The sequence below is a fragment of the Ranitomeya variabilis genome, chromosome 1 (genome assembly GCF_051348905.1).
Source record: "Ranitomeya variabilis isolate aRanVar5 chromosome 1, aRanVar5.hap1, whole genome shotgun sequence".
Classification (NCBI taxonomy): domain Eukaryota; kingdom Metazoa; phylum Chordata; class Amphibia; order Anura; family Dendrobatidae; genus Ranitomeya; species Ranitomeya variabilis.
This window is the reverse complement of record NC_135232.1, coordinates 643471443-643495836: the sequence shown is the minus strand read 5'-3', so window position 1 is coordinate 643495836 and position 24394 is coordinate 643471443. Positions and strand designations below refer to the sequence as shown.

Sequence of the window (24394 nt, the reverse complement as noted above, 5' to 3'; positions counted from 1 at the left end):
TGGCTTGGGGCACTCCCTTCGTGGGGACAGGAATACCCAGGTCTCGTTTATATTAAACCAATCTTGACTCAAGCCCCACAGTCTTTTGGCCAACTGAGTATATGTCTTAGCCAGTCAACTCCAGCCAACTCCAGCAGGGTAGGCGGATGCCTACTTCTATTTGGCCATATTTGACTCTCCGTTTTTCATGAAGAATGGGTCAATGACCTGGTGTCTTCCAGATACAGGTTAGAGTTTTCTTTCCTACCTCCGGCACAAAAACAGTAGGCCTTTCCTGGACCTGTATCCACTCCAAAGGTTTCTGCGTTTCACCCTTAGTGAGGAACGTCTCCAAAGTTAAGGCCCTTCCGCTCCTGCTCCCAGTGTGTTCACAAGGTCATGGTGGCAGTCATGTCCATTCTGCACTTTCAGGGCGTGGTCGTCCTTCCATATCTGGATGACTTTTTGATCAAAGGGCTTTCCTTTCCGGACTGCGCAGAGTGCGTCTAGAACCTTGGATACACTTTCTCTTCTGGGTTGGCTGATAAACTTCAACAAGTCTTCCTCAGTCCCATGCCAACAGATATCCCTTTTAGGGATGAACATGGACACCTCACGAGGGTGGGTACTTCACCCTCGGGGAAAGGTCATAGCCCTTTAACAGTGCACTTTGTTAACTATTTCCTTTTTCGCTCAGGGGTGGTGTTACAGAACCCCCCAGCACCAAGAATATGTTATGCAGTATATGTATGTATAATAGGTTCCATGTGAAATGCATCAGTCCACAGGCTGCGCCTCTGGACAAGATATTCTCCTTCTGACCTCCCCCACCTTTGTAATTCCCACAGTAAATATCGGCAGGCTCCGGCCACCTGCGGCTATTGTAATGTATGTCTGTCCTGCTGTTTTTCTATTGGCCTGCCCTCTGTATCTGTGTTATATATTGTGTGCTGTGAATAAAGTGTTGTTAGACTGAAATACATGGAGAAGCAGTGAGATTTTATATGCACCCATGTAATCAAGGAATTCCAGCCAGCGTCCTTCATTCAGAATCCAGCCAAGGCAGAGTGGACCTCCTGAAACATGGGGTGCTACCTAAAGAGGTACTACAGCACAGTAGACCCCGTTACAGGTGGGTCCTCGGCGGGATGGTGCAAGCGATGGAAACTGTTCCCTTGGTCCTGCTACATTTCCTCTTCTCTGCAGATCCCGCTTCTGTCGGCCTGGGACAATAATCCCTCCTCTTTCGGTCGTCTGTACAGCCTGTCTCCACAGATCAAGTGGGAGCTAAGGTGGGGGACGCTCACTCGGAGGAATTCATTCTCCTGGCAAGGACTGGGGGCCTCCACCAACACCAGTCTCCTCGGCTGGGAGACGGTCTTCCGATCAGCCATTCCAGCCAATGGCTGAGTGGTTAAGCTCCTGGCTTATGGAGTAGCAACCTTGGGTTCAAGCTCAGTAAAAGTAAACTTTGTTCACACCGCCTAGAGGCGCTGGTCGCCTCGGGAGTTGCTTCCTGCTTTCGACATCCAGGAAAGACAGGTCATACGGTTGTCCCGGCGGCAGTTCCATCACCTGTCTAATGGGTCGTCCCACAGTTGTGGCGTACATCCACCATCAGGGGAGCACAGGCAGCAGGGCAGCAAGGCGCGAGGTGGAGCACATTATCATCTGGGTCGAGACGAACCTGTCGGTCATCTCGGCGTTTCCATCCTGGGCGTAAAAAACTGGATGGTAGTTTTCCTCAGCTGTCAGGGTCTCGCCTTGAGGAAGTGGTCTCTTCATCCAGAGGTCTTCCTCATGGTCCTCATGGCATCAGAGCTAAACGCCAGGGTGCACGAGGTAATAGCTCGGTACCGGGATCCAGAGGCCATCTAATTCCTCCATGGTGTCACGTTAGTCTGCCTTATGTGTTCCCTCCAATTCCATTACTTCTGAGGGTGATCAAGAAGATCAAGATGGAAGGAGAGCCAATTATCTTATTCGATCTGGATTGGGCTCGCTGGGCGTGCTAGGCTGACTTGCTTGTCGCCAACGTTCTCTGGCAACTACTGGACCAACCAGATCTTCTTGCCCAGGGCCGATTTGCCACCGGAACTCAGAAGCCCTGTATTTAACAGTCTGACCGCTAAATCCTAACCCAAGCTGGGTCCTCCCAAGAAGCGGTTTCAACTTTGATTAGCACTCGGAAACCTGTATCAGCACATCTATCATCACACTTAGAAAGCTTTTTTTCGCAGGGTGCAGAGAACGAGCCCGCTACCCTCTCGGCTCTTTATCCTGACTATTTTGGAGTTTCTTCAGACTGGACTGGGCTCAGGTCTAGGACTTACGTCTCTCTAAAGTCTGCCTTTTCAGTTGTTCCAGTGCCTGCTTCTAAACCACAGTTAAAGACTTTCATTCAAGGGGTCTCCCACAGGGTTCTCCCCTATAGGTCATTGGAACCTTAGCTTAGTCCTGAGGGTCCTACAGGAGGCTCAGTCAAAGCCGCTGCAGGACGTTCTCGGGCTCGCCCTTCATTGAAGGTCGCCTTCTCGGTTGCGTTGACGTCCATCAGGCGGGTTTCAGTGCTAGCCTCCTTTTTTCCTTGTGAGTTCCTTTGCTAATCCTTCACGAGGACAAGTTGGCTCTCCGTTCTGCTTGCCCAAGGTATTTTCTCTCTTCCACCTAAGCGAGAACATTGTCCTACCCTCATTTTGTTCAGCAATGGTGCATCGTTTTCAAAGGGCTCTTCACACTCGGTATAGGGAAGGCTCTTACGAGGTACATCTCCTGAACGGTATCCTTCTGAATGACGGACGATTTATTTGTTCTTTCTGAGGGTCTCAGGAAGGGCTTGGCCGTTTCAAAGTCCACAATAGTCAGGTGGATATGCTCGGCTATGCAGAAGTCCTATCGTGTCAGAGACAAGCCTATCCCAGCCGGGATAAAAGCACACTCCATTGGGTCGGTGGGCGCATACTGGGCCATTCGTAACCAGGCATCAACAAAACAGGTTTGCAGGGCTACGACCTGGTCCAGTCTGCACACCTTCTCCACATTCAGGCTTCCGCAGTCGCAGGCCTAGGAAGAAGGATCTCACAGCCAGCAGCAGCGCACCTCTAGGCAGCTGGCGCTTGGGCTTCATTCTGGTTATGCTTTCTCCCCACCCAGGTACTGCTTTGGGACGTCCCATGGTCCTGTGTCCCCCAATGAGGCGAAGGAGAAATCAGGATTTTTGTGTACTCACCCTAAAATCCTTTTCTCCAAGCTATTCATTGGGGGACACAGCACCCACCCTGTTTGCATGACGGCTTGAGTATGTGCCTTGGTTTGACATGTTGTACCTTTGTTTGATGGTTATGATCTCCTAGTGCTTTGTCACTGAACTTGTTCGGCTGGAACAAGTGTGTGGGCGTATACTGCAGAGGAGGAGCTAATCTTTTTTGCATTCACTTAGTGTCAGCCTCCTAGTGGCAGCAGCATACACGCATGGTCCTGTGTCCCCCCAATGAATGGCTCGGAGAAAAGGATTTCAAGGTGAGTACACAAAAATCCATGTTTTTCCTCCCTAGCATGCTACTTTGTATTTCTTAAAAATCACTTGATTATGCTATTTGTAAATTTATTTTATTAACCAAAGTACAATATGTCACGAAAAAACAGTATAAAAATAAATAAAATCTGTTGAAGCGTTCTAGAGTTATTACTAAAAGTGACACTGGTCAGATTTGAAAAATTTGGCCCAGTCACTAAGGGGTTAAATTATTAGGTTTTTGAGTTAATTTTTTTTTTTTTTAACAATCATATATACCATATATTATATATAGCTCTCTATCGCTAAACTAGAAATCTTGCAATATTCACACTGGCCACTAGGGCAATTTTCAGCTCCTACTTCCTTTTCCTTTAGGAAGCATTGTCAGAAGACTATCATCAGAGGCAGGACTGCAATGACGGGTAATAGTTTAACTAAGCTAATAATACAGAATCCACCATTCACTATAGGTGGTCAAAGCTGACCTTACATTTACCATGACCTTTGCATATACTGATAAGATGCTAGCAATTTTCACAATGGCCGCTAGGGTTAATTTAGTTCCCCACTCCCTGTACTTTCAGGAAGAATTATCCCTTTTTTTTTTTTTTTTTTTTTTTTTATAGAAGAGTCATCATCATGACAGCCAGGTCTACAATGCCAGGTAACTCATCTATACACAGCCGATAACACAGGATCCACCATTCACAATAGGCGATGTCAATGATTAATCCCACTCCCTTACAATAACTTTTCATTAGGTGCTTCAATACAAAAGACAGAGTCTGAGTCAGTTTATTGCTTCTAATGTACATGTGAATTTTCTGCAACAGAAGGTAAATAGAAGTAGAGGTTTAGAAAAGCATCAGTGCAAAACGTGCAAGATTTTTAGTTTTTACTACAGTTTGTAATATGGACAAAAAAACATTGCCAAAAAATATACAATAAACACAAAAACCTGATTTTAACAATAGGGTTATCTTCTGATGACACCGTGGGTGTTATAATGAAAGATGTGCGTATTCTTCACTGGGAACACCCACTCATCACAAGCGCTTACAAAACACTTGAAAACAAGTGCATCTGTGCTCCCCTCGTTCCACACTATGACCAAAGGTACATAGGTTAATTTCTAAAACGTTAACTGCAAATGCTAAAATGCTAAACTACCTTTCTAAATGGCAAGTGCAAATACGTGATCCATGTCATTCACTAAAACAACGTTGCTTTAACAAAAGAGGGGAACCCACCATGTTGGAAAAAAAAAAAAAAAAAAAAAATCGACAACACTAATCCAACTCACACATGCAGAGGTCTCCTCAGGTAAGAGCGCTTGGACAGCCTCCGGAGCCTTCTTTTTGCAGTATCTACAAAGTAGTAAATATTTTTTTCAGTGTATAATTTTCTTTTTGTTACCTCAAAGTACAAGATACAAAGTAGAGAAGGGTTTAATAAACACAGTCTGACAGCAGCAGCCAGCAAATCAATAGAAGAGTCTTAAGGTACCGTCACACTCAGCGACGCTGCAGCGATATAGACAACGAGCCGACCTAAACTAGATCGCTGGAGCGTCGCTGTTTAGGTCGCTCTAGAGACGTCAAACACAGCAACTCCAGAACGATGCAGGAGCGATCCAGTGATGTAACGGCGACTCACTTCTCGTTCTCGTTGGTTGTTAGCTCCATTACATCCATTGTTAGCGTCGTTGCTGTTGATGTCAAACATGACGATACACCCCGACCTGGTGACGAAATAAAGTTCTGGACTTCTAGCTCCGACCAGCGATGGCACAGCGGGATCCAGATCGCTGCTGCGTGTCAAACACAACGAGATCGCTATCCAGGACGCTGCAACGTCACGGATTGTTGTCGTTCTCTTTGCAAAGTTGCTGAGTGTGACGGTACCTTTAGTTCATTTGGAATCTTAAGACAATAGCCTCAAATATTTGCCTAAACATCTACTGCCAGATTAGATTTTAACTCCTTCACCCCCACCCGTTCCTGTTTTCACCTTATTGACCAGGCCAAATTATTCAATTCTGATATGTGGTAACTCTGGAACGCTTCAATGGTTCCCAGTGATTCTGAGAATGTCTTTTTTTTTTTTTTGCGACACAATGTTCTTCATGCTAGTGGTAAATTTAGGTCGGTATAATTTGCATTTATGGAGAAACCAAAAATGTTGAAAGTTTCTCAGAATTTTTATTCCCTTACAGTTATACAATAGAAAATAGTAAAAAACTAACATCTGCCACATGACTACTTTAAATCTGCATTTTTTAAAACAATTTTCTTCTGTTAGGAAGTTAGAAGGGTTACATGTGTCAGCATTTTTTCTTTATTATTTGCAAAAAAAATAAAATTATATATATATATATATTATATATATATATATATATATATATATATATATATATATATATATACACACACACACACACACACACACACACACGGGTTGGACAAAATAATGGAAACAACTGGAAACATCAACAAAAGTTAGTTTAATAAGGTGTAGGTCCACCTTTTGCAGCGATTACAGCCTCAATTCTCCGAGGTATAAATTCATACAAGGTATGAATTGCTTCCAAAGGAATTTTAGCCCATTCTGCAGTTAAAACACCCTCCAGTTCTTTGAGCGACGATGACGGCGGAAATCAACGTCTAACTTGAATCTCTAAAATTGACCATAAATGCTCAATAATGTTGAGGTCTGGGGATTGTCGGGGCCAGATCAGATGCTAACCTTCATTAGAATGTTCCTTGTGCCATGCTTTAACGATTCTGGCTGTATGAATTGGTGCATTATCATCCTGAAAGATGGCGTTCCCCTCCGGGAACAGTGCTTGAACCATTGGATGCACTTGGTCGCCCAAAATGCCTAAATAATCTCGGGTGTTAATTCTTCCATGAAGGGATATCATTGGCTCGGTGGATCTCCACGAAATAGCACCCCAGATCATCACAGAACCTCCGACATGTTTTACGGTTGGGAGAAGGCAGTCTGGATGGAATGCTTCTTTCGGCTGTCTCCAAACGTACAGTCAGCCGGAGATCAGAAATGGGGTAAATGATGATTCGTCTGAGAATATCACATGTTTCCACTGGTCGAGGGACCAATTCTGGAGGTTTCTACACCACTCTAAACGCTTGGAAACATTTGTCATTGAGCGCAGCGGTTTTATAATTGCAGCTCTTCCGTGGAATCCAGATTTGTGCAGCTCCCGACGAACAGTTTTCCTGGAAACTGGGTTCTGTAGGTGTTCATTGAGCTCAACAGTGATTTTCGGAGCCATGGTCTTGCGATCCTCTCTCACAATTCGCTTTAGAGTCCGAAGGTCTCTCAGTCAACTTTGACTTTCGGCCGGACCTGTGCTTTGCTGCCGACGTTTTTCCTTCTCTATCAAACGCAGTCACTACTTTGGAGACAGTACCTCTTGACACGCAAGCATTCGGGCACTTTGTTACACTAGCGCCTGCCATACAAGCACCAACAATTTGGCCTCTTTGAAAATCCGAGAGGTCTGCCATTGGTATCAGGTTCTCATCAATGTTCTTACAATTATGCAAAACAAACAGTTAATTTACATACACATATCACATAACACAAATAATCAACTACAAAACATTACCATATGTGACGGTTTGCATGTTTATCACATGTTCGTAGATTATGATGCCAAAACGTTAGGTGTTACCATTATTTTGTCCAACCCCTGTATGTGTGTGTGTGTAATATATATATATATATATATATATATATATATATATATATATATATACATATATATACATATATATACACACATACACTCACACAGTGGACCAAAAGTAGGTGGACAGAATATAACATTTATTTTGATTTATATATAAAATTATATTTACTAACACAAGCATAACATTGACAATTAAATTTTATTCTGAACAATAATACAAAAGCCCTTAAATGTTATCAACGCAGGTGCTCAAACCGTTTTCCATCACAATTTGCAAAGCTTTGAAGTCTCCCTCTTACACTTCAACAAACATTTTTGCACAAGTCTCTTCTTGAAATGCATCTCTTATGTAATTTTTCAAATCACTGACACTTTTTGGATTTCGACTATAAACTTTGTCCTTGAGTACTCCCCAAAAGAAAAAATCCATTGGGGTTAAGTCTGGTGAATGTGCCGGCCAATCCATTTATTAGGAAATGTTTCATCAAGATACTCGTGGACTACTCTTGAATAATGTGGAGGGGCCCCATCTTGTTGGAAATAAAGGTCATTTGAATTAGGCTGTTGCTGTAACTGGGGAACAACTTGATTCATTAGAATTTCGAGATACTTATCTCCTGTGACTGTTCCATAAAAAAAAGGATCCAAAAACACCAAAGCTTGAAATACCACCCCAAACACTGACACCAGGCTCATTTAGTTGTTGCTCTAATGTTAAATGCATGTTCTCATTATACCAGTAAATACAATTATGTCTGTTAATATGGCCAGATAATTTGAAAGAAGCTTCATCACTCCACATAATGTCATCTAAAATTACTGGATTATCTCACTAATTTGCAGCTGCCTGTCTGGATCATCCTCCAATAAACCATGAATTACACGTGGACGATAAGCTTTCCTTCCAATAGATTTCAAGATTCGCACGATGGAAGCTCGTGAAATTCCCAATTCTAAAGAGACTCTTCTGGTGCACTTTTTTGGACTCTGAACAAATGTTTCAGCAACAAGTTGTTTATTATTTTCTGTACAGGCTGTTTTGGGTTGACCAGTTTTTGGCGCATTAAGGATTGAGCCAGTGGCATCGAATTTGTCACGAATGTGGTAAATGGTTTGTCTCTTTAGGGCTTGAGTACCAAATGTTTCAACCCAATTTGCTCTAACTGGTTCAGCATTTTGAGATTTCCAATACTCTTAAAATCCATTTTCTTTGATCTGTATTTAAATTATTTGCCATCATGGGTTATCGGAATTATCTGAAAAGAAAACAGATTTGGGAGAGATTCATCTGTGAAAACTGGATCTGTGAAACTGACTCAGTTGCCCTTAGCAACCAATCAGATTCCACCTTTCACTTTCCAAATAGTCTGTGAAGAATAAAAAGTGGAATCTGGTTGCTAAGGGCAACTGAGTCAGTTTCACTTTAAACCATGTTTGATAAATCTCATAACCCCATTACACATACTGTCCACCTACTTTTGGATATATATCCAAATCCATACATTTCCAAAAAAGCAGGCAACACTCCATTTTCTTAAAGATAATATGCAGGATTTATTTAAACCCACGTGTCTCTGCGACGTTTTGGCTCTGAATGAGCCTTTCTCAAGCCTTGAGAAAGGCTCATTCAGAGCCGAAAAGTCGCAGAGACACGTGGGTTTAAATAAATCCTGCATATTATCTTTAAGAAAATGGAGTGCTGCCTGCTTCTTTGGAAATTATATATATATATATATATATATATATATATATATATATATATATATATATATATATATATATATATATATATATATATATATATATAACGTATTTTCTGGTGTATAAGACGACTGGGCGTATAAGACGACCCCCAACTTTTCCATATAAAATATGGAATTTGGGATATGTCCGCTGTATAAGACGGGGGTCATCTTATACGCCCAGTCATCTTATACAGCGTGTGGTTCCCAGGGTCTGAAGGAGAGGAGACTCTCCTTCAGGCCCTGGGATCCATATTCATGTTAAAAATAAAGAATAAAAATAAAAAATATGTATATACTCACCCCTCCGAGAAGCCTGGCTATCACTGCTGCAAGCGTCTGCCTCCGTTCCTAAGAATTGCAGAGCATGAAGGACCCTCGATGACGTCGCAGTCCTGTGATTGGTCCGTGACCGCTCATGTGACCGGTCACCTGACCGTGACGTCATCAAAGGTCCTTCACGCTCTGCAATTCTTAGGAACGGAGGCAGACGCTTGCAGCGGTGACGGCCAGGCTTCTCGGAGGGGTGAGTATATACATATTTTTTATTTTTATTCTTTATTTTTTACATGAATATGGATCCCAGGGGCCTGAAGGAGAGTTTCCTCTCCTTCAGACCCTGGGAACATCCAGGATCGCTCCCTGCACATGCCGTACCTGGCGTATAAGACGACCCCTGACTTTTGGGACAATTTTTAGGGGTGAAAAAGTCGTCTTATACGCCGGAAAATACGGTATATATATATATATGTTTTTTTTAGAGACCACAAGTGACAGAGGCCTATGTGACAGACACCATTTTAAAAACTGCACTCCTCAAAGTGTTCAAAACCATATTGAAGAAGTTTATTAACCCAGGTTTTGCTGCATTTCTGTTTTCTCTTGTGCATGTTGTTTAAGTTTGGTGACCCACAAAAAACTATGATGTAACTTCCTTAAGGTCTTTGTACCAAATACACAGCAAAACCTGATACTTGCGTTCTTGCACTGTCTATGGGTGAAAAAGCTGCAAAAACGCTGAAAGAAGTGACATGCAGCAGTTTTCCAAATTAGTCAGGAAAAAAAAAAACGATGTGTGTACATGAGATTTCTGAAATCTCATAGCTGATGCTGTATATTTGCATAGAAAATGCAGCAAATATGCAACATGTGAACATAGCCTGGGTCAGAAATGTTACCACAGAATTCAGACTTGTCAGGAGGAAGCCAGTCAAATGCCACAGCGGCTCTATCCTAAGGGCTGTCCGAGGATGCGGAGGAGCGACTATGGGGTTCCGCAAGGGGTTTATTTTTTTGGAATGCTGTAAAATAGGGTCCATATGGGCAGCAATAAGCCCCAAATCTCGGCCCTTTCTCAAACTGGAAAATCTGCATTGGTAGGCCTTATCTTTACGATAATACCCTTCGAAGTGCAGTAAATGGATTGTGGGCAGCAGCACTGTGTAGAAAATAAGAGGTATTGTAGCAAAGTTCTGGGAGAAGTCAAAGACTTGAGTAGGAACAAACTACACACCTCCAGTGTCCTAAAAGAGGAAAGTGGTGACATTGAGTAGAGGGGTCAAGGGAGCCCTAACTAGTAAAAATGTCCCTATAGAAAAGGTGCTAGCAGAACCAAAGAAATCGGCAATTTGCCGATGAGGTGGATATGGCATTCTTGTAATAGACAAGAAAACAGCACCAACACTAAGGGCACCATTAACAGGGTCGTCTGCCTGGACTTTAGAAAAAAAAAAATGTGGGGGACACATATGGCACATTACAAAAAGAAATAAGAACGGAAAAAAAAAAAAGGGAAAACAACAGTAGACCCCAACCAAGCTTCCCACAGACTTCCCCAGGAGAAAACTTACCGGTGGACCAGAGGAAGACGAGTATAGTGTTATTTGTTGCTTTACAACAAGATGCAGCCGTGATAAAAATTAAAATTGGAAGAAAACAACCAATCACAAGCACTCTTGTCTCTTGAATAAAAAGTATTTTCTTTATCGCTTCATTGGGGGACACAGACCATGGGTGTATGCTGCTGCTGCTGCCACTTGGAGGCTGACACTATGCTCAAAAAAGTTAGCTCCCCTGCAGTGTACACCCCACCGACTGGCACTAAGTTAATCAATTTTAGCTTAGTGTAAGTAGGTGGTGGACAAGGGTCTTTCATTAGACCCATTCTACCTCAGTGTGCATCGTTCCTTTTCAGGTTCCCGGAGGGATACAGTGTGAATAGTCACTACTGTACTCCCACGCAGAGACTGAGTACGGCGTGTACTGCCACCACGTATCCACATACGTCTAGTCGGCAGGACCCCAGCCCCTAACAGAAGTGCGTTTAGGTGATCGGATCAACGGGCCTGCCTCAGTCTCCCACCCACTCACCCACCAGAGCCTGTCGGTCTGAGGAGACGAGGACAAACGCAGAATTTTCAGACGTTCAGCTTTCCTGGAGGAGGTACTTTACCTATTTCCCTCCAGGTGCCGGCGGGAGACCAGAGGATAGAAGATAAGATGATAAGAAGATCAGAGAAGAAGATAGAAAAAAAAAAAAAAGGGGGGGGGGGGGGGGGAATTTTCTCCTTTATTTATATAGCGGGTTCCCCTTTAAATTACAAGTGCATTGGGAGCTCCTTATTTTCATAGAGGGCATTAGGGGTCTTTTCCCCTTAATTCTGTAGCTCTAGTAGCTCTAGGGGCACCTTTTTTTCGTAGGGGGCATGAGGGGTCTTTCCCCTTTAATTTTGTTGCATTTCGGGGACACCTGGATACCTTTTGCACCGTTTCAGTGCCGCTTCCTCACACTCCGGTGGCCACCAGCTGCAATTTAGGTCCTGGCTTCTCTTGGGCCTAGTTGCAGCAGTAGGTTCCGCCCCCAACCCCTCAGCCCTTCGAGTGGGCTTTTTGACGCCAGTCGCTCCCTCTTCCTGCACTCGGCGGTTAGCTCCGCCCACTACTCCCGGCCTCACTTGCCTGCAGGGATCTCCATCTTGCTCCCCCCAACCCGGTGGTTAGCCCCACCCCTTTTTCCAGCTTCTGAGCGCAGGATCTTTTTATAGCGTGCTCATTGACACTCTGGTTTCCTGCATACTCCTTACTGTCGCCATTTTGGACCGGACGGCGTTTTCTGTCGGCAGGTCCTGTTTCCCCTCTATTCAGCATCGCAGCATCCTTCTACAGCCTGGGATCAGACTACAGGACACCGCACTTATCGTGAGTAGCTCTGCTCTGCAGACTGACACTCTGCTCGGCATTTCTCCTGTCCCCTAACCTTCTGGCACAGTTAGTGGGTCTGCTCATCATGCCTAATCCTAAAGGCGAGCATTCTTGTCTTGCCACCTCTTCTTCCTCTACTCTTGTCAGGCACTTTGGGCTTCCTCTACTCTTGTCAGGCACTTTGTGTGCTCTTCGTGCAAATGCAAGCTCCCTTCAGGTCAGTCCTCTCCCCTCTGTCAGGACTGCAGCAACCCCACTGTGCCCCCCGCCCAGGAGTGCCCTTCTGTTCTAGGTGAGAGTGAAGCCCCTATTCCAGTGTGTGCTTCCTCTCTGTCACAGTCCATGGCGGATCTCACCAAGGTGTTGCAGACCCTAGTGTCCGTGCTTGACAGCTTGCCCCTTCCTGCTCCCGCAGTTACTACGGCGTCACAAATCAGCGGCTGGGACCTCTAACAAAAGCCACAAGAGCCCCAAACAGGAGCGCCGTTCTAGGTCCTCTTCCCACTCCATCTCACGTCCCGGTCCTTCCCAGCGGTCTGCATCCTCACGATCCTCCTCTCCCGAGTCAGGAGAGGCATTTTCGGATGATCTATCAGAGGAACTTACCAGGGAAAGGGAGAACCAGACCAGACGCTTTTGAGGAAAGCGCCTCGGTGTCCTAAATCCCTTTTCTCCTAAGCTCACCGCCAACTGGACAGATTCTCCGTCTGTGGACCCGCCAATTCCCACACTGTCCACCAGCACGGTCCTCCCGCTTATTAATGGAGCATCCCTCAACAAATAGGATTATAGAAGCCTTTGAAGTGGCCACGTCTACATTATGCCCGGCTTATGCCTCCACCTGGGTATCAAAGTCCATAGCTAAATGGGCCAAACAACTCCGTCAGGGCATTCTAGCTGGAGCTCGACCGGAGGAGCTGGCCGATCTCGCCAACCAAATTTCTCATGCGGGGAAGTACCAATCTGCCTCCCTGGATGCCGCGTCTTGCGCAGCTCAGGCGTCCAGCAATATTGTGGCTATCTGACAGACAATTTGACTTAAGGCCTGGCACGTGGACTTGTCATCAAAAAAGTCTGTTACCGACCTACCTTTCCAGGGATCACGTCTGTTTGGTTCCATGTTGGCCCAAATTAATAAAGACGCCACTGGGGGCACAAGTTCTCTTCTTCCACAGTCTAAACCTCACCGACCTCCGCTGAAGCGGCAGTTTTGGTCCTTTCGCACCTTCTTGGCAACAGAGGATTTTTCATACCAGCAGAGGCCGCAGGCTTCCCGGGATGGGAAGACGGTTTCCTTTAAAGCCACCCCTTCCTGGCATTCCCACAATGCTCAAGGCAGATCCACCAGGCCTAGACCTGGCAGATCTTCCTCGGCATGACTCATACCGAGACCCCAGCGTATCTCCCAAGCTGGGCGGTGGTCGTTTTTTTCAGAGACATTTGGCTTGCCTCGGAGGAGGACGATTGGGTCAGGGAGGTTGTATCCCCAGGATACAATATAGAGTTCGCTTCGTGGCCCCGAGACAGATTCTTAGAATCCCGACCCCCAAGAAATCCTTCTCTGGTTCCGGGTTTCTTTGCATCCATCGCTTCCCTTCTCAGATTGGGGGTAATCGTCTCCGTCCCAGACCGGGAGCGTTTCACAGGTTTTTATTCAAACCTATTAGTTGTGCTGAAAAAAGACGGCGCGGTTCGACCCATCCTGGATCTCAAGTTAATGAACAAAAGGGTCCGCCTGCGGCACTTCAAGGTAATATGTCATGTGGCTCTCACAGCACACTTACCACTTATTACAGGACAACACAGAGTTCCACTTTTACTTTTCATAGGAACCATTACTCATTGTTTCTGTAACGGACCTTTCTAGTAAGTGCACTAATTCTTATTGTTCTATATGTAACCTATGGCAATCTATATCACTTTACTCTACTTTGGTCTCCGAGGCTAAATTCATACAGAACAACAGAGGTATATCTATCCACTGCATATTATTGACACGGTATTGTTTAGTACCCCTCTGCATCTCTATCTCCCACCATCATTTGGGTTTCATCCAGTTTAGAATTATGTGAGATACCTGACCATTAGACTCTGCATTAATAAAGGCACCATATATGACCTTTGACCACATCTTGTATATACTTTCTTTATGTTTGCACTTTACACTATCTTCATTTCTGTAGTAACTGATGAAGGTCGTACCAGATCAAAACGTTTTCGTATATACTACAATAAATTTTTCTCCGGCAAATATACTTAAGTTGAGTGCTAGGTTTTTATTTACTATTTGCATGGTTTGGGAACCTAAACCTTAGCACCTCTCTTCAGTTGTGCTCATGTTGTTTTTTCTATACTGGTCTCTCAATTGGTGGCTGTCATCCCACCTCATCTTTCAGGGCTGGTCCTTGCTTTCCGTTCACTGGCAGGTGGTGACTATGGACGCCAGCCTTCTCGGCTGGGGGGCGGTGTTTGGCTACCTGACTGTCCAGGGACGTTGGTCGGCACAGGAATCCTCTTTACCGATCAACATCCTTCGAGATAAGGGCCATCCTTCTGTCCCTCCATCACTGGGAAAGGCTTCTCAGGGGTCTGCCAATCAGAGTTCAGACGGACAATGCCACGGCGGTGGCATATGTCAATCACCAGGGAGGGACTCAGAGTACCTTGGTAATGGCCGAGGTAACCAAGATTCTCCTCTGGGCAGAAGCGACTGTTCTGGCGATATCCGCAGTGCATATTCCCAGCGTGAACAACAGGGTCGCCGATTTTCTCAGCTGCGAGGGTCTCGCGGCAGGGGAGTGGACCTGCATCAGGAGGTCTTCAATCAGATTTGCCTTCGATGGGGAACTCCGGATGTGGACCTCATGGCGTCCAGGCTGAACAGGAAGGTTTCACGGTTCGTCTCCAGGTCCCGCGATCCTCTCGCGGTGGGCAACGATGCTTTGGCCATTCCCTGGTCGCAGATCGTGCTCCCCTATTCGTCTCCTCCCCTTCCCTTTCTTCCCAGGCTGAAGATCAAGGTGGAAGGGGTGCCGATCATACTGATCACACTGGAATGGCCCAGAAGGTCTTAGTTCGCAGACAGTCAACGTTCTCATGGACGCCCCCTGGAGGCTCCCAGACAGAACAGATCTCTTCTGTCCCAAGGACCTATTTGCCACCAGAATTCTCGGTCGCTCAATTTGACGGCGTGGCTGTTGAAACAGAGGTCCTGAGAGTGTCCGGTTTTTCAGATTGGGTGGTTCACACCATGATCCAGAATAGGAAGCAGTCATCTTCCAGGGTGTATTATCGGACCTGGAAAGCCTATTTCAGCTGGTGCGAGTCTAATCGCATCCCGCCTATGTCCTTCTCTATCCCTTCCGTTTTGGCTTTTCTCCAAGCGGGACTTGATGCTGGTCTTGACCTTAGTTCGCTAAAGGGCCAGGTGTCAGCACTTTCCATTCTTTTCCAGAAGAATTTATCCTCCCGTTCCCAGGTCAAAACTTTTCTTCAAAGTGTTGCGCATGCAGCCCCTCCATACCGGAAACCTGTGGACCCCTGGAACATCAATTTAGTTCTGGAAGCTCTGAGGAGTCCTCCGTTTGAACTGCTCCAAGAGGTTTCCCTGTCCTTTCTGTCTTGGAAGGTGGCGTTTCTGGTGGCCATCACCTCCATCAGGCGCCCCAGGCGCGTGTCAGAGTTGGGCTGCTCTTTCTTGTCGCCCCCTCTCTTGGTTCTTCACCAGGATAAGGTGATTTTGTGGCCTCAACCTTCTTTCCTTCCTAAGGTGGTGTCCACTTTTCACCTAAGGACATTGTTCTCCCTTCTTCTTTCCTGCTCAGACTCATCCTCTGGAACGTTCGTTATACCAGCTGGATCTGGTCAGGACGGTGAAAGTCTATCTGGCTAAGACCACCCCCTTTAGGAAGACAGACACTCATTCCAAATGGTGCGCAAAGAGGCCTGCAGGCCTCCAAGGCTAAGATTCCTCGCTGGATAAGAACGGCAATTTTGGAGGCCTACCGGGTCAAGAACAGAGTGCCTCCCCTTGGGATTAGGGCTCACTCTACGTGGGTAGTGGGCGCCTCACCATAGGGCCCTACAACTTTGCAAAGCGGCAACTTGGTCTTCCATCCACACGGTCGCCAAATTTTATAGGGTCCATACCTACGCTTCGGCAGACGCCAGCTTAGGCAGAAGGATCTTGCAGGCGGCAGTGATGAATTCTCTGACCTGAATGAAGTTTTCTGCTGTTCTCTCCCCAGGGACTGCTTTGGGACGTTCCATGGTTCATGTGTCCCCCAATGACTCCGAGAAACAGATTTGACGGTAAGCAGCCAAGAAATCCTAGTTTTTCGGCCTTCAAGCATATAACAAACAAAGATTCCCCAATAGCTGTAGAACTCTAACTAGATTGCTCTTCCCCCTGAAAGGCCTCGGGTGATAACGGTACCATTCATTTCCACACATTCTCCCAAAACTTAAAAGGGAAGGTACCGCGTTTATAGATCATTAATAAATCAACGTAATGTAGCATAACATGCTGTTATAACCAAGATTTGATTGCATTTGAAACATTTTGTGTGTTATAGGATTTTAATGAAGGCACTGGAGGCTGACATCTTGCTTTCACAGCAGCAGGACACTATCAGTGTCATAATAGGCACCCCATGGTCATAGGAGATAACAGACCTCCACTGACCCTATCTATTGTAATGGAGCAGTCACTGCTGTGAACTGGGCACGCCTCTGTGGGCTACACAATTCACAGCAGAGTATTCTGCTGCCATTTTCAAGGAGCCCTCGGCTGTCATTTGTCTCTTGTCATTAGGATATGCTAACAGAAGCAGTACTGCTTCAGAACATATCCTAGATTGAGAGGAGTAAAATGTGGGAGAAAAGCTGGGGCAGAGTTTCAGAGACTGCAAAGACATCAAGGAACAGTGTACATCAGCATTATCCCAGCAGGAGCTGTCAGCAAGAGATGTGAGGGTATGTGCACACGTCCGGATTTCTTGCAGAAATTTCCTTTAGAAAACCGGAAATTTTCTGCAAGAAATCCGCATTTTTTTTTTTGCGTTTTTTTTTTAGCATTTTGCAAGCGTAATTAGCTTGCAGAATGCTAAAGTTTTCCAAGCGATCTGTAGCATCGCTTGGAAAACTGACTGACAGGTTGGTCACACTTGTCAAACATACTGTTTGACAAGTGTGACCAACTTTTTACTATAGATGCTGCTTATGCAGCATCTATAGTAAAAGAGAGAATGTTTAAAAATAATAAAAAAAATAAAAAAATGGTTATACTCACCCTCTGCAGCCTCCGTTCCTATAGATGCCGGTGTGGTTCAGGACCTTCGGTGACGTCACGGCTTGTGATTGGTCGCGAGCGGTCACATGAGCGGTCACGCGACCAATCACAAGACAGTGATGTCATCGCAGGTCCTGAACCACATTATCTATAGAAACAGAAGCGGCAGCATGCAGCGGTGAGAGGCGGGAACACTCCGGGGACATCGAAGGTGAGTATAGGACTATTTTTTATTTTAATTCTTTTTTTTTTGACCAATTATATGGTGCCCAGTCCGTGGAGGAGAGTCTCCTCTCCTCCACCCTGGGTACCAACCGCACATAATCTGCTTACTTCCTGCATGGTGTGCACAGCCCCGTGCGGGAAGTAAGCAGATCAATGCACTCCTAGGTGTGCGGAATCCCCGCAATTCCGCATTTTTAATGAACATATTGCTTTTTATTCCGCGATGCGATTTTTTCGCGGAAAAAAATCGCAACATTTGCACAAAAAATGCGGAATACACTGTAAATAATAGGAGGCATAGGTTAGCGTTTTTATCACGTTTTTATAGCGAAAAAACGCGGAAAAAAACCGCGAAAAATCCTGAACGTGTGCACATGGCCTGACTCATCCCACAGATAAGATAAGGAGCTGTGGGTCTGCAGTGAACTTCTGGAGGGGGGGTGAGATACATGTAGTCTGGGTGAGAGAGACATGTGAAGATTGATGGGAGAGAGAGAGAGACAGTAACTGCTGATGATAGCAGATCACAGGGCAGTCACCCACATTCTGCCCCAGGGATACTAGACCACCCAAAAGGGGAGGGAAATGGTGATGTCAGCAGTTACTGCCCCAATTTTCCAGCTAGCAGTAAAGCTGGTAAGTCTTACTATAGCTGCTTGAGGTCTAAAACAGAAAATGCTCCCCCTAGTGGTAATTATATTTGTAAGAAAATATATAATATTTTTCATATAGAATGGTTTGCAAAAATTAAGACTTATTTCACAAAAAAGCAAACTACCAGAAAACTGGTGGCACCTTCCCTTTAAAGTGTCCTGCTCAGAGAGCTAGTGACAGCTCGAAAGGTGACAATAAATCAGAATGCAGGCCCCACATTATCTGTTAACCAGGCACATCTAAAACAAGAGTGAGCTGAACACTGTACCCTAATCTGCTTACTCTTTGCCTTTGTGCAGAGCCTGCCGTCCATCCTCACAGAGCCTGGCACACACGCTGTCAAGAAGCTTGCCATTTTCTGCACTGTCATCAGTCATTTTATCCTTCAGGATAGCCTCGGCTTGTTTCACAAGATCCGCCACCAGAGTCGCCCTTAAATTAAGAGATGAAAATATAATGAAGGTTATATTTGATAATGAAATGTCTCTGGCACATAAACAAGTAAGGGACCGTGTGTTTTAACCCCTTAGTGACAGAGCCAATTTGGTACTTAATGACCGAGCCAATTTTTACAATTCTGACCAGTGTCACTTTATGAGGTTATAACTCTGGAACGCTTTATCGGATCCCGCTGATTCTGAGATTGTTTTTTCGTGACATGTTGTACTTCAAGTTAGTGGTAACATTTCTTCGATATTACTTGCGATTATTTATGAAAAAAATGGAAATATGGCGAAAATTTTTAAAATTTTGCAATTTTCAAACTTTGTATTTTTATGCCCTTAAATCAGAGAGATATGTCACAAAAAATAGTTAATAAATAACATTTCTCACATGTCTACTTTACATCAGCACAATTTTGGAAACAATTTTTTTTTTTTGTTAGGGAGTTATAAGGGTTAAAAGTTGACCAGCAATTTCTCATTTTTACAACACCATGTTTTTTTTAGGGACCACATCACCTTTGAAGTGATTTTGAGGGGTCTATATGATAGAAAATAACCAAGTGTGACACCATTCTAAAAACTGCACCCCTCAAGCTGCTCAAAACCACATTCAAGAAGTTTATTAACCCTTTACGTACTTCACAGGAACTAAAACAATGTGGAAGAAAAAAATTAACATTTTACTTTTTTTTGCAAACATTTTACTTCAGAACCATTTTTTTTAATTTTCACAAGTGTAAAAACAGAAATTTAACCACAAATTTTGTTGTGCAATTTTTCCTGAGTACGCCGATACCCCATATGTGGAGGTAAACCACTGTTTCGGCGCACCGCAGAGCTTGGAAGTGAAGGAGCACCGTTTGACTGTTTCAATGCAGAATTGGCTGGAATTGAGATCGGACGCCATGTCGCGTTTGGAGAGCCCCTAATGTGCCTAAACAGTGGAAACCCCCCACAAGTGACACCATTTTGGAAACTAGACCCCCCAAGGAACTTATCTAGATGTGTGGTGAGCACTTTGAACCCCCAAGTGCTTCACAGAAGTTTATAACGTAGAGCCGTGAAAATAAAAAATCGCATTTGTTTTCACAAAAATGATTTTTTCGCCCACAAATTCTTATTTTCACAAGGGTAACAGGAGAAATTAGACCACAAAAGTTGTTGTGCAATTTCTCCTGAGTACGTCGATACCCCATATATGGGGGTAAACCACTGTTTGGGCGCACCGCAGAGCTTGGAAGAGAAGGAGTGTCGTTTTACTTTTTCAATGTAGAATTGGCTGGAATTGAGATCGGACGCCATGTCACGTTTGGAGAGCCGCTGATGTGCCTAAACAGTAGAGACCCCCCACATATGACACCATTTTGGAAACTAGACCCCTTAAGGAACTTATCTAGATGTGTGGTGAGCACTTTAAACCCCCAGGTGCTTCACAGAAGTTTATAACGTAGAGCCGTGAAAATAAAAAAATCGCATTTTTTCTACAAAAATGATCTTTTTGCCTCCAAATTTTTATTTTACCAAGGGTAACAGGAGAAAATGGACCCCAGAAGCTGTTGTACAATTTGTCTTGAGTACGCCGACACCCCATATGTGGGGGTAAACCACTGTTTGGGCGCATGGCTGAGCTCGGAAGCAAAGGAGCGCCATTTGACTTTTCAATGCAAAATTGACTGGAATTGAGATCGGACGCCATGTCGCGTTTGGAGAGCCCCTGATGTGCCTAAACAGCAGAAACCCCCCAAAAGTGACCCCATTTTGGAAACTAGACCCCCCATGGAACTTATCTAGATGTGTAGTGAGAACTTTGAATGCCCAAGTGCATCACAGAAGTTTATAATGCAGAGTTGTGAAAATAAAAAATATATATTTTTTAACAATAAAGATTTTTTAGCCCCCAAGTTTTTATTTTCACAAGGGTAACAAGAGAAATTGGACCCCAAAAGTTGTTGTCCAATTTGTCATGAGTATGCTGGTACCCCATATGTGGGGGTAAACCACTGTTTGGGCGCATGGCAGAGCTCGGAAGGGAAGGAGTGCCATTTTGGAATGCAGACTTTGATAGAATTGTCTGCGGGCGTTATGTTGCCTTTGCAGACCCCTAATGTACCTAAACAGTAGAAACCCCCAACAAGTGACCCCATTTTGGAAAATAGACCCCCCAAGGAACTTATCTAGATATGTGGTGAGAACTTTGAATGCCCAAGTGCTTCACAGAAGTTTATAATGCAGAGTAGTGAAAATAAAAAATATTTTTTTTCCCACAAAAAAGATTTTTTTAGCCCCCAAATTTTTATTTTCACAAGGGTAACAAGAGAAATTGGACCCCAAAAGTTGTTGTCCAATTTGTCCTGAGTATGCTGGTACCCCATATGTGGGGGTAAACCACTGTTTGGGCGCACGGCAGAGCTCGGAAGGGAAGGAGCGCCATTTTGCAATGCAGACTTTGATAGAATTGTCTGCGGGCGTTATGTTGCGTTTGCAGACCCCTAATGTACCTAAACAGTAGAAACCCCCACAAGTGACCAAATTTTGGAAACTAGACCCCCTAAGGAACTTATCTAGATATGTGGTGAGAACTTTGAAAGCTCAAGTGCTTCACAGAAATTTATAATGCAGAGTAGTGAAAATAAAAAAATATTTTTTTTTCCAACAAAAAAGATTTGTAGCCCCCAAGTTTTTATTTTCACAAGGGTAACAGGAGAAATTGGACCCCAAAAGTTGTTGTCCAATTTATCCCGAGTACGCTGATGCCCCATATGTGGGGGTAAACCACTGTTTGGGCGCACGGCAGAGCTCAGAAGGGAGGGAGTACCATTTGACTTTTTTAGCGCAAAATTGGCTGTCGTGTTTGGAGACCCCCTGATGTACCTAAACAGTGGAAACCCCCCAATTCTAACTCCAACCCTAACCCCAACACAGCCCTAACCCTAATCTCAACCCGATCCATAATCCTAATCACAACCCTAACGATAATCACAACCCTAACCCCAAAACAGCCCTAATCTCAACCCTAACCATAACCCTAATCAAAACCCTAAATCCAACACACCCCTAACCCTAATCCCAACCCTAATCCCAAACGTAACACTAATCCCAACCCTAATCCAAACCCTAACCCTAATCCCAACTCTAACCCTAACTTTAGCCCCAACCCTAACTTTAGCCCCAACCCTAACCATAACTTTAGCCCCCGTCGTCACAAAAAAAGTTCAATGTAACCTTTTTTTTGTACGTCGCGTCCGCCATTTCCGCGGATGCGTGGCCGTAACTCTGCCCCCTCCTCCCCAGGACATAGACTGGGCAGCGGATGCGTTGAAAAACTGCATCCGCTGCCCACGTTGTGCACAATTTTCACAACGTGCGTCGGTACATCGGGCCGACGCATTGCGACCGCCCCGTACCGACGCAAGTGTGAAAGAAGCCTTAGGCTACTTTCAGACATAGCGCATTTTTGAGCGCTATTTTGCGGGCGCTTTTCAAAAATGCGCAATGTCATTTTCGTCTGCCGGCAAAGTGAATGAGAAATTCACTTTGCCGTTCAGACACACCGCAAAAAAACGTGGCGCTTTTGTCTGCAAACACGCCGGCGTAAAAAGAATTGACATGTCAATTCTTTACGCAGCGGCGTGTCTGCGTATCCCCCTAGGGCCCCATATTACCTTCCACACACAGCGCCTTTGTCCTGGGTGTCGGCGTCTTTGTACGGAGGGGTTGACACCCAGGACCGGACGTGACGTCGGACAGGAAGAGGGAAGCCCCCGCCCCCCAGTGAAGCAGCATGGAGTCCTTCTGTGTGTGCGTGTGTGTGCGTGTGTGTGTCCCCATGCGACGCTAGTGCCACCATTGTGCTAAGTCGCCGTATGGGACTACTACTCCCATCCGGTATTAGGATGGGAGAGTTGTCCCTGTGTCCGGCGACTTAGCACAATTGTAAAGTTACACAAAACACCTACACACAATACACATACATGACACACAGTACATACAACATATAACACAGAGTATATACTCACCAACAGCACACTTGTAGGCGAAGCCCTCGATCCTCCAGGAAAAAATCCAAAAATAATAAACCAAATTCATACTCCCTGTCCGCAGAATCCATAAAACGAGTGTCCCACGCCGATCGGCTGCTCTCCGGCGATACACTGCCAGGAGCGAAGCTCCTAGCAGTGTATCGCGTACTGTTCCGGAGTTCAATGACTCCGGCGTCTCGGTTAACAGCAGTACAGCTGCGTTGAACTTTCCCACGCAGCACTGCCGTTAAGCGAGAGTGCCGGGGTCAATGACCGCCGGTAAACTCGCTCGCGCATGCGCAGTGACACACCGACAGGAACTATGGCTCCTGTCAGTGTGTTGCTGCAGCCGTGGAGAGCAGACATATCTCTGGATGTGTCTGTTCTCCATGGAAAATCTTGATACGTGGCACTTAAATATGTGGCAATTAAATACGTGACACGTGGCACTTATACGTGATACGTGTCACTTAAATACGTGGCACTGAAATACGTGATACGTGGCACTTTGATACGTGGCACGTGTCACTTAAATACGTGGCACGTGGCACTTTGATACGTGGCATGTGTCTCTTAAATACGTGGCACGTGGCACTGAAAGATGTGGCACTTTGATACGTGGCACTTTGATACGTGGCACTTTGATACGTGGCACGTGGCACTGAAATATGTGGCACGTGGCACTTTGATACGTGGCACGTGGCACTTTGATACGTGGCACGTGGCACTTTGATACGTGGCACGTGGCACTTTGATACGTGGCACTGAAATATGTGGCACGTGGCACTTTGATACGTGGCACGTGGCACTTTGATACGTGGCACGTGGCACTTTGATACGTGGCACTTTGATACGTGGCACTGAAATATGTGGCACGTGGCACTTTGATACGTGGCACGTGTCACTTAAATACGTGGCACGTGGCACTGAAATATGTGGGACACGTCGCACAAAAAAGTTACATGTAGTTTTTTTTGTGTCGACGGTCCGCCGAAGCACGACGCATCCGTCGCATGACGGATGCGACATGTGGCAATCCGTCGCTAATGCAAGCCAATGGAGAAAAAACGCATCCTGCAAGCACTTTTGCAGGATGCGTTTTTTCTCCAACGACGCATTGCGACGGAAGCCAAAAAACGCTAGTGTGAAAGTAACCCTAACCCTAACCCTAAATTTAGCCCCAACCCTAACCCTAACCCTAACTCTAACCCTAACCCTAACCCTAATTTTAGCCCCAACTTGTCTTCTCCTGCCGGCCGGCAGATGGCAGCAGATGGCGGGCGCACTGCGCATGCGCCCGCCATGATGAAAAAGCCGGCTGGCAGGAGAAGACAGAAGAGGACCCAGGGACCCCGGGTGAGTATGTTAGGGTCCCCGAATCCCCCTATTTCTCTGTCCTCTGATGTGCGATCACATCAGAGGACAGAGAAATAACTGATCGCTTTTTTTTTTTTTTTTTTTTGCGGTCGCCGGTAAACTGTTAATTACCGGCGATCGCAAAGCAGGGGTCGGTGCAAATCGACCCCGATCATGTTCTTTGGGGTCTCGGCTACCCCCGGCAGCCAAGACCCCAAAGAACATCCGGGTGCCGGGCGGCGGGCGCACT

General features: G+C 45.4%; 1 protein-coding gene across 3 annotated transcripts in view; it reads right to left on the bottom strand.

The window, feature by feature from the left end:
• Positions 1–24394, bottom strand: part of CDAN1 (codanin 1) — a 162905-nt gene that overhangs the window by 35345 nt on the left and 103166 nt on the right. For 2 of the 3 annotated variants that reach the window (XM_077261534.1, XM_077261543.1), the window contains 2 exons: positions 18606–18755; positions 4800–4863 (listed from right to left, as the gene is read on the bottom strand). In XM_077261534.1, the coding sequence (XP_077117649.1) occupies positions 4800–4863; positions 18606–18755 (214 nt within the window). The remainder of the gene's footprint in view (positions 1–4799; positions 4864–18605; positions 18756–24394) is intronic. The other variant, XM_077261552.1, reaches the window with a different exon arrangement.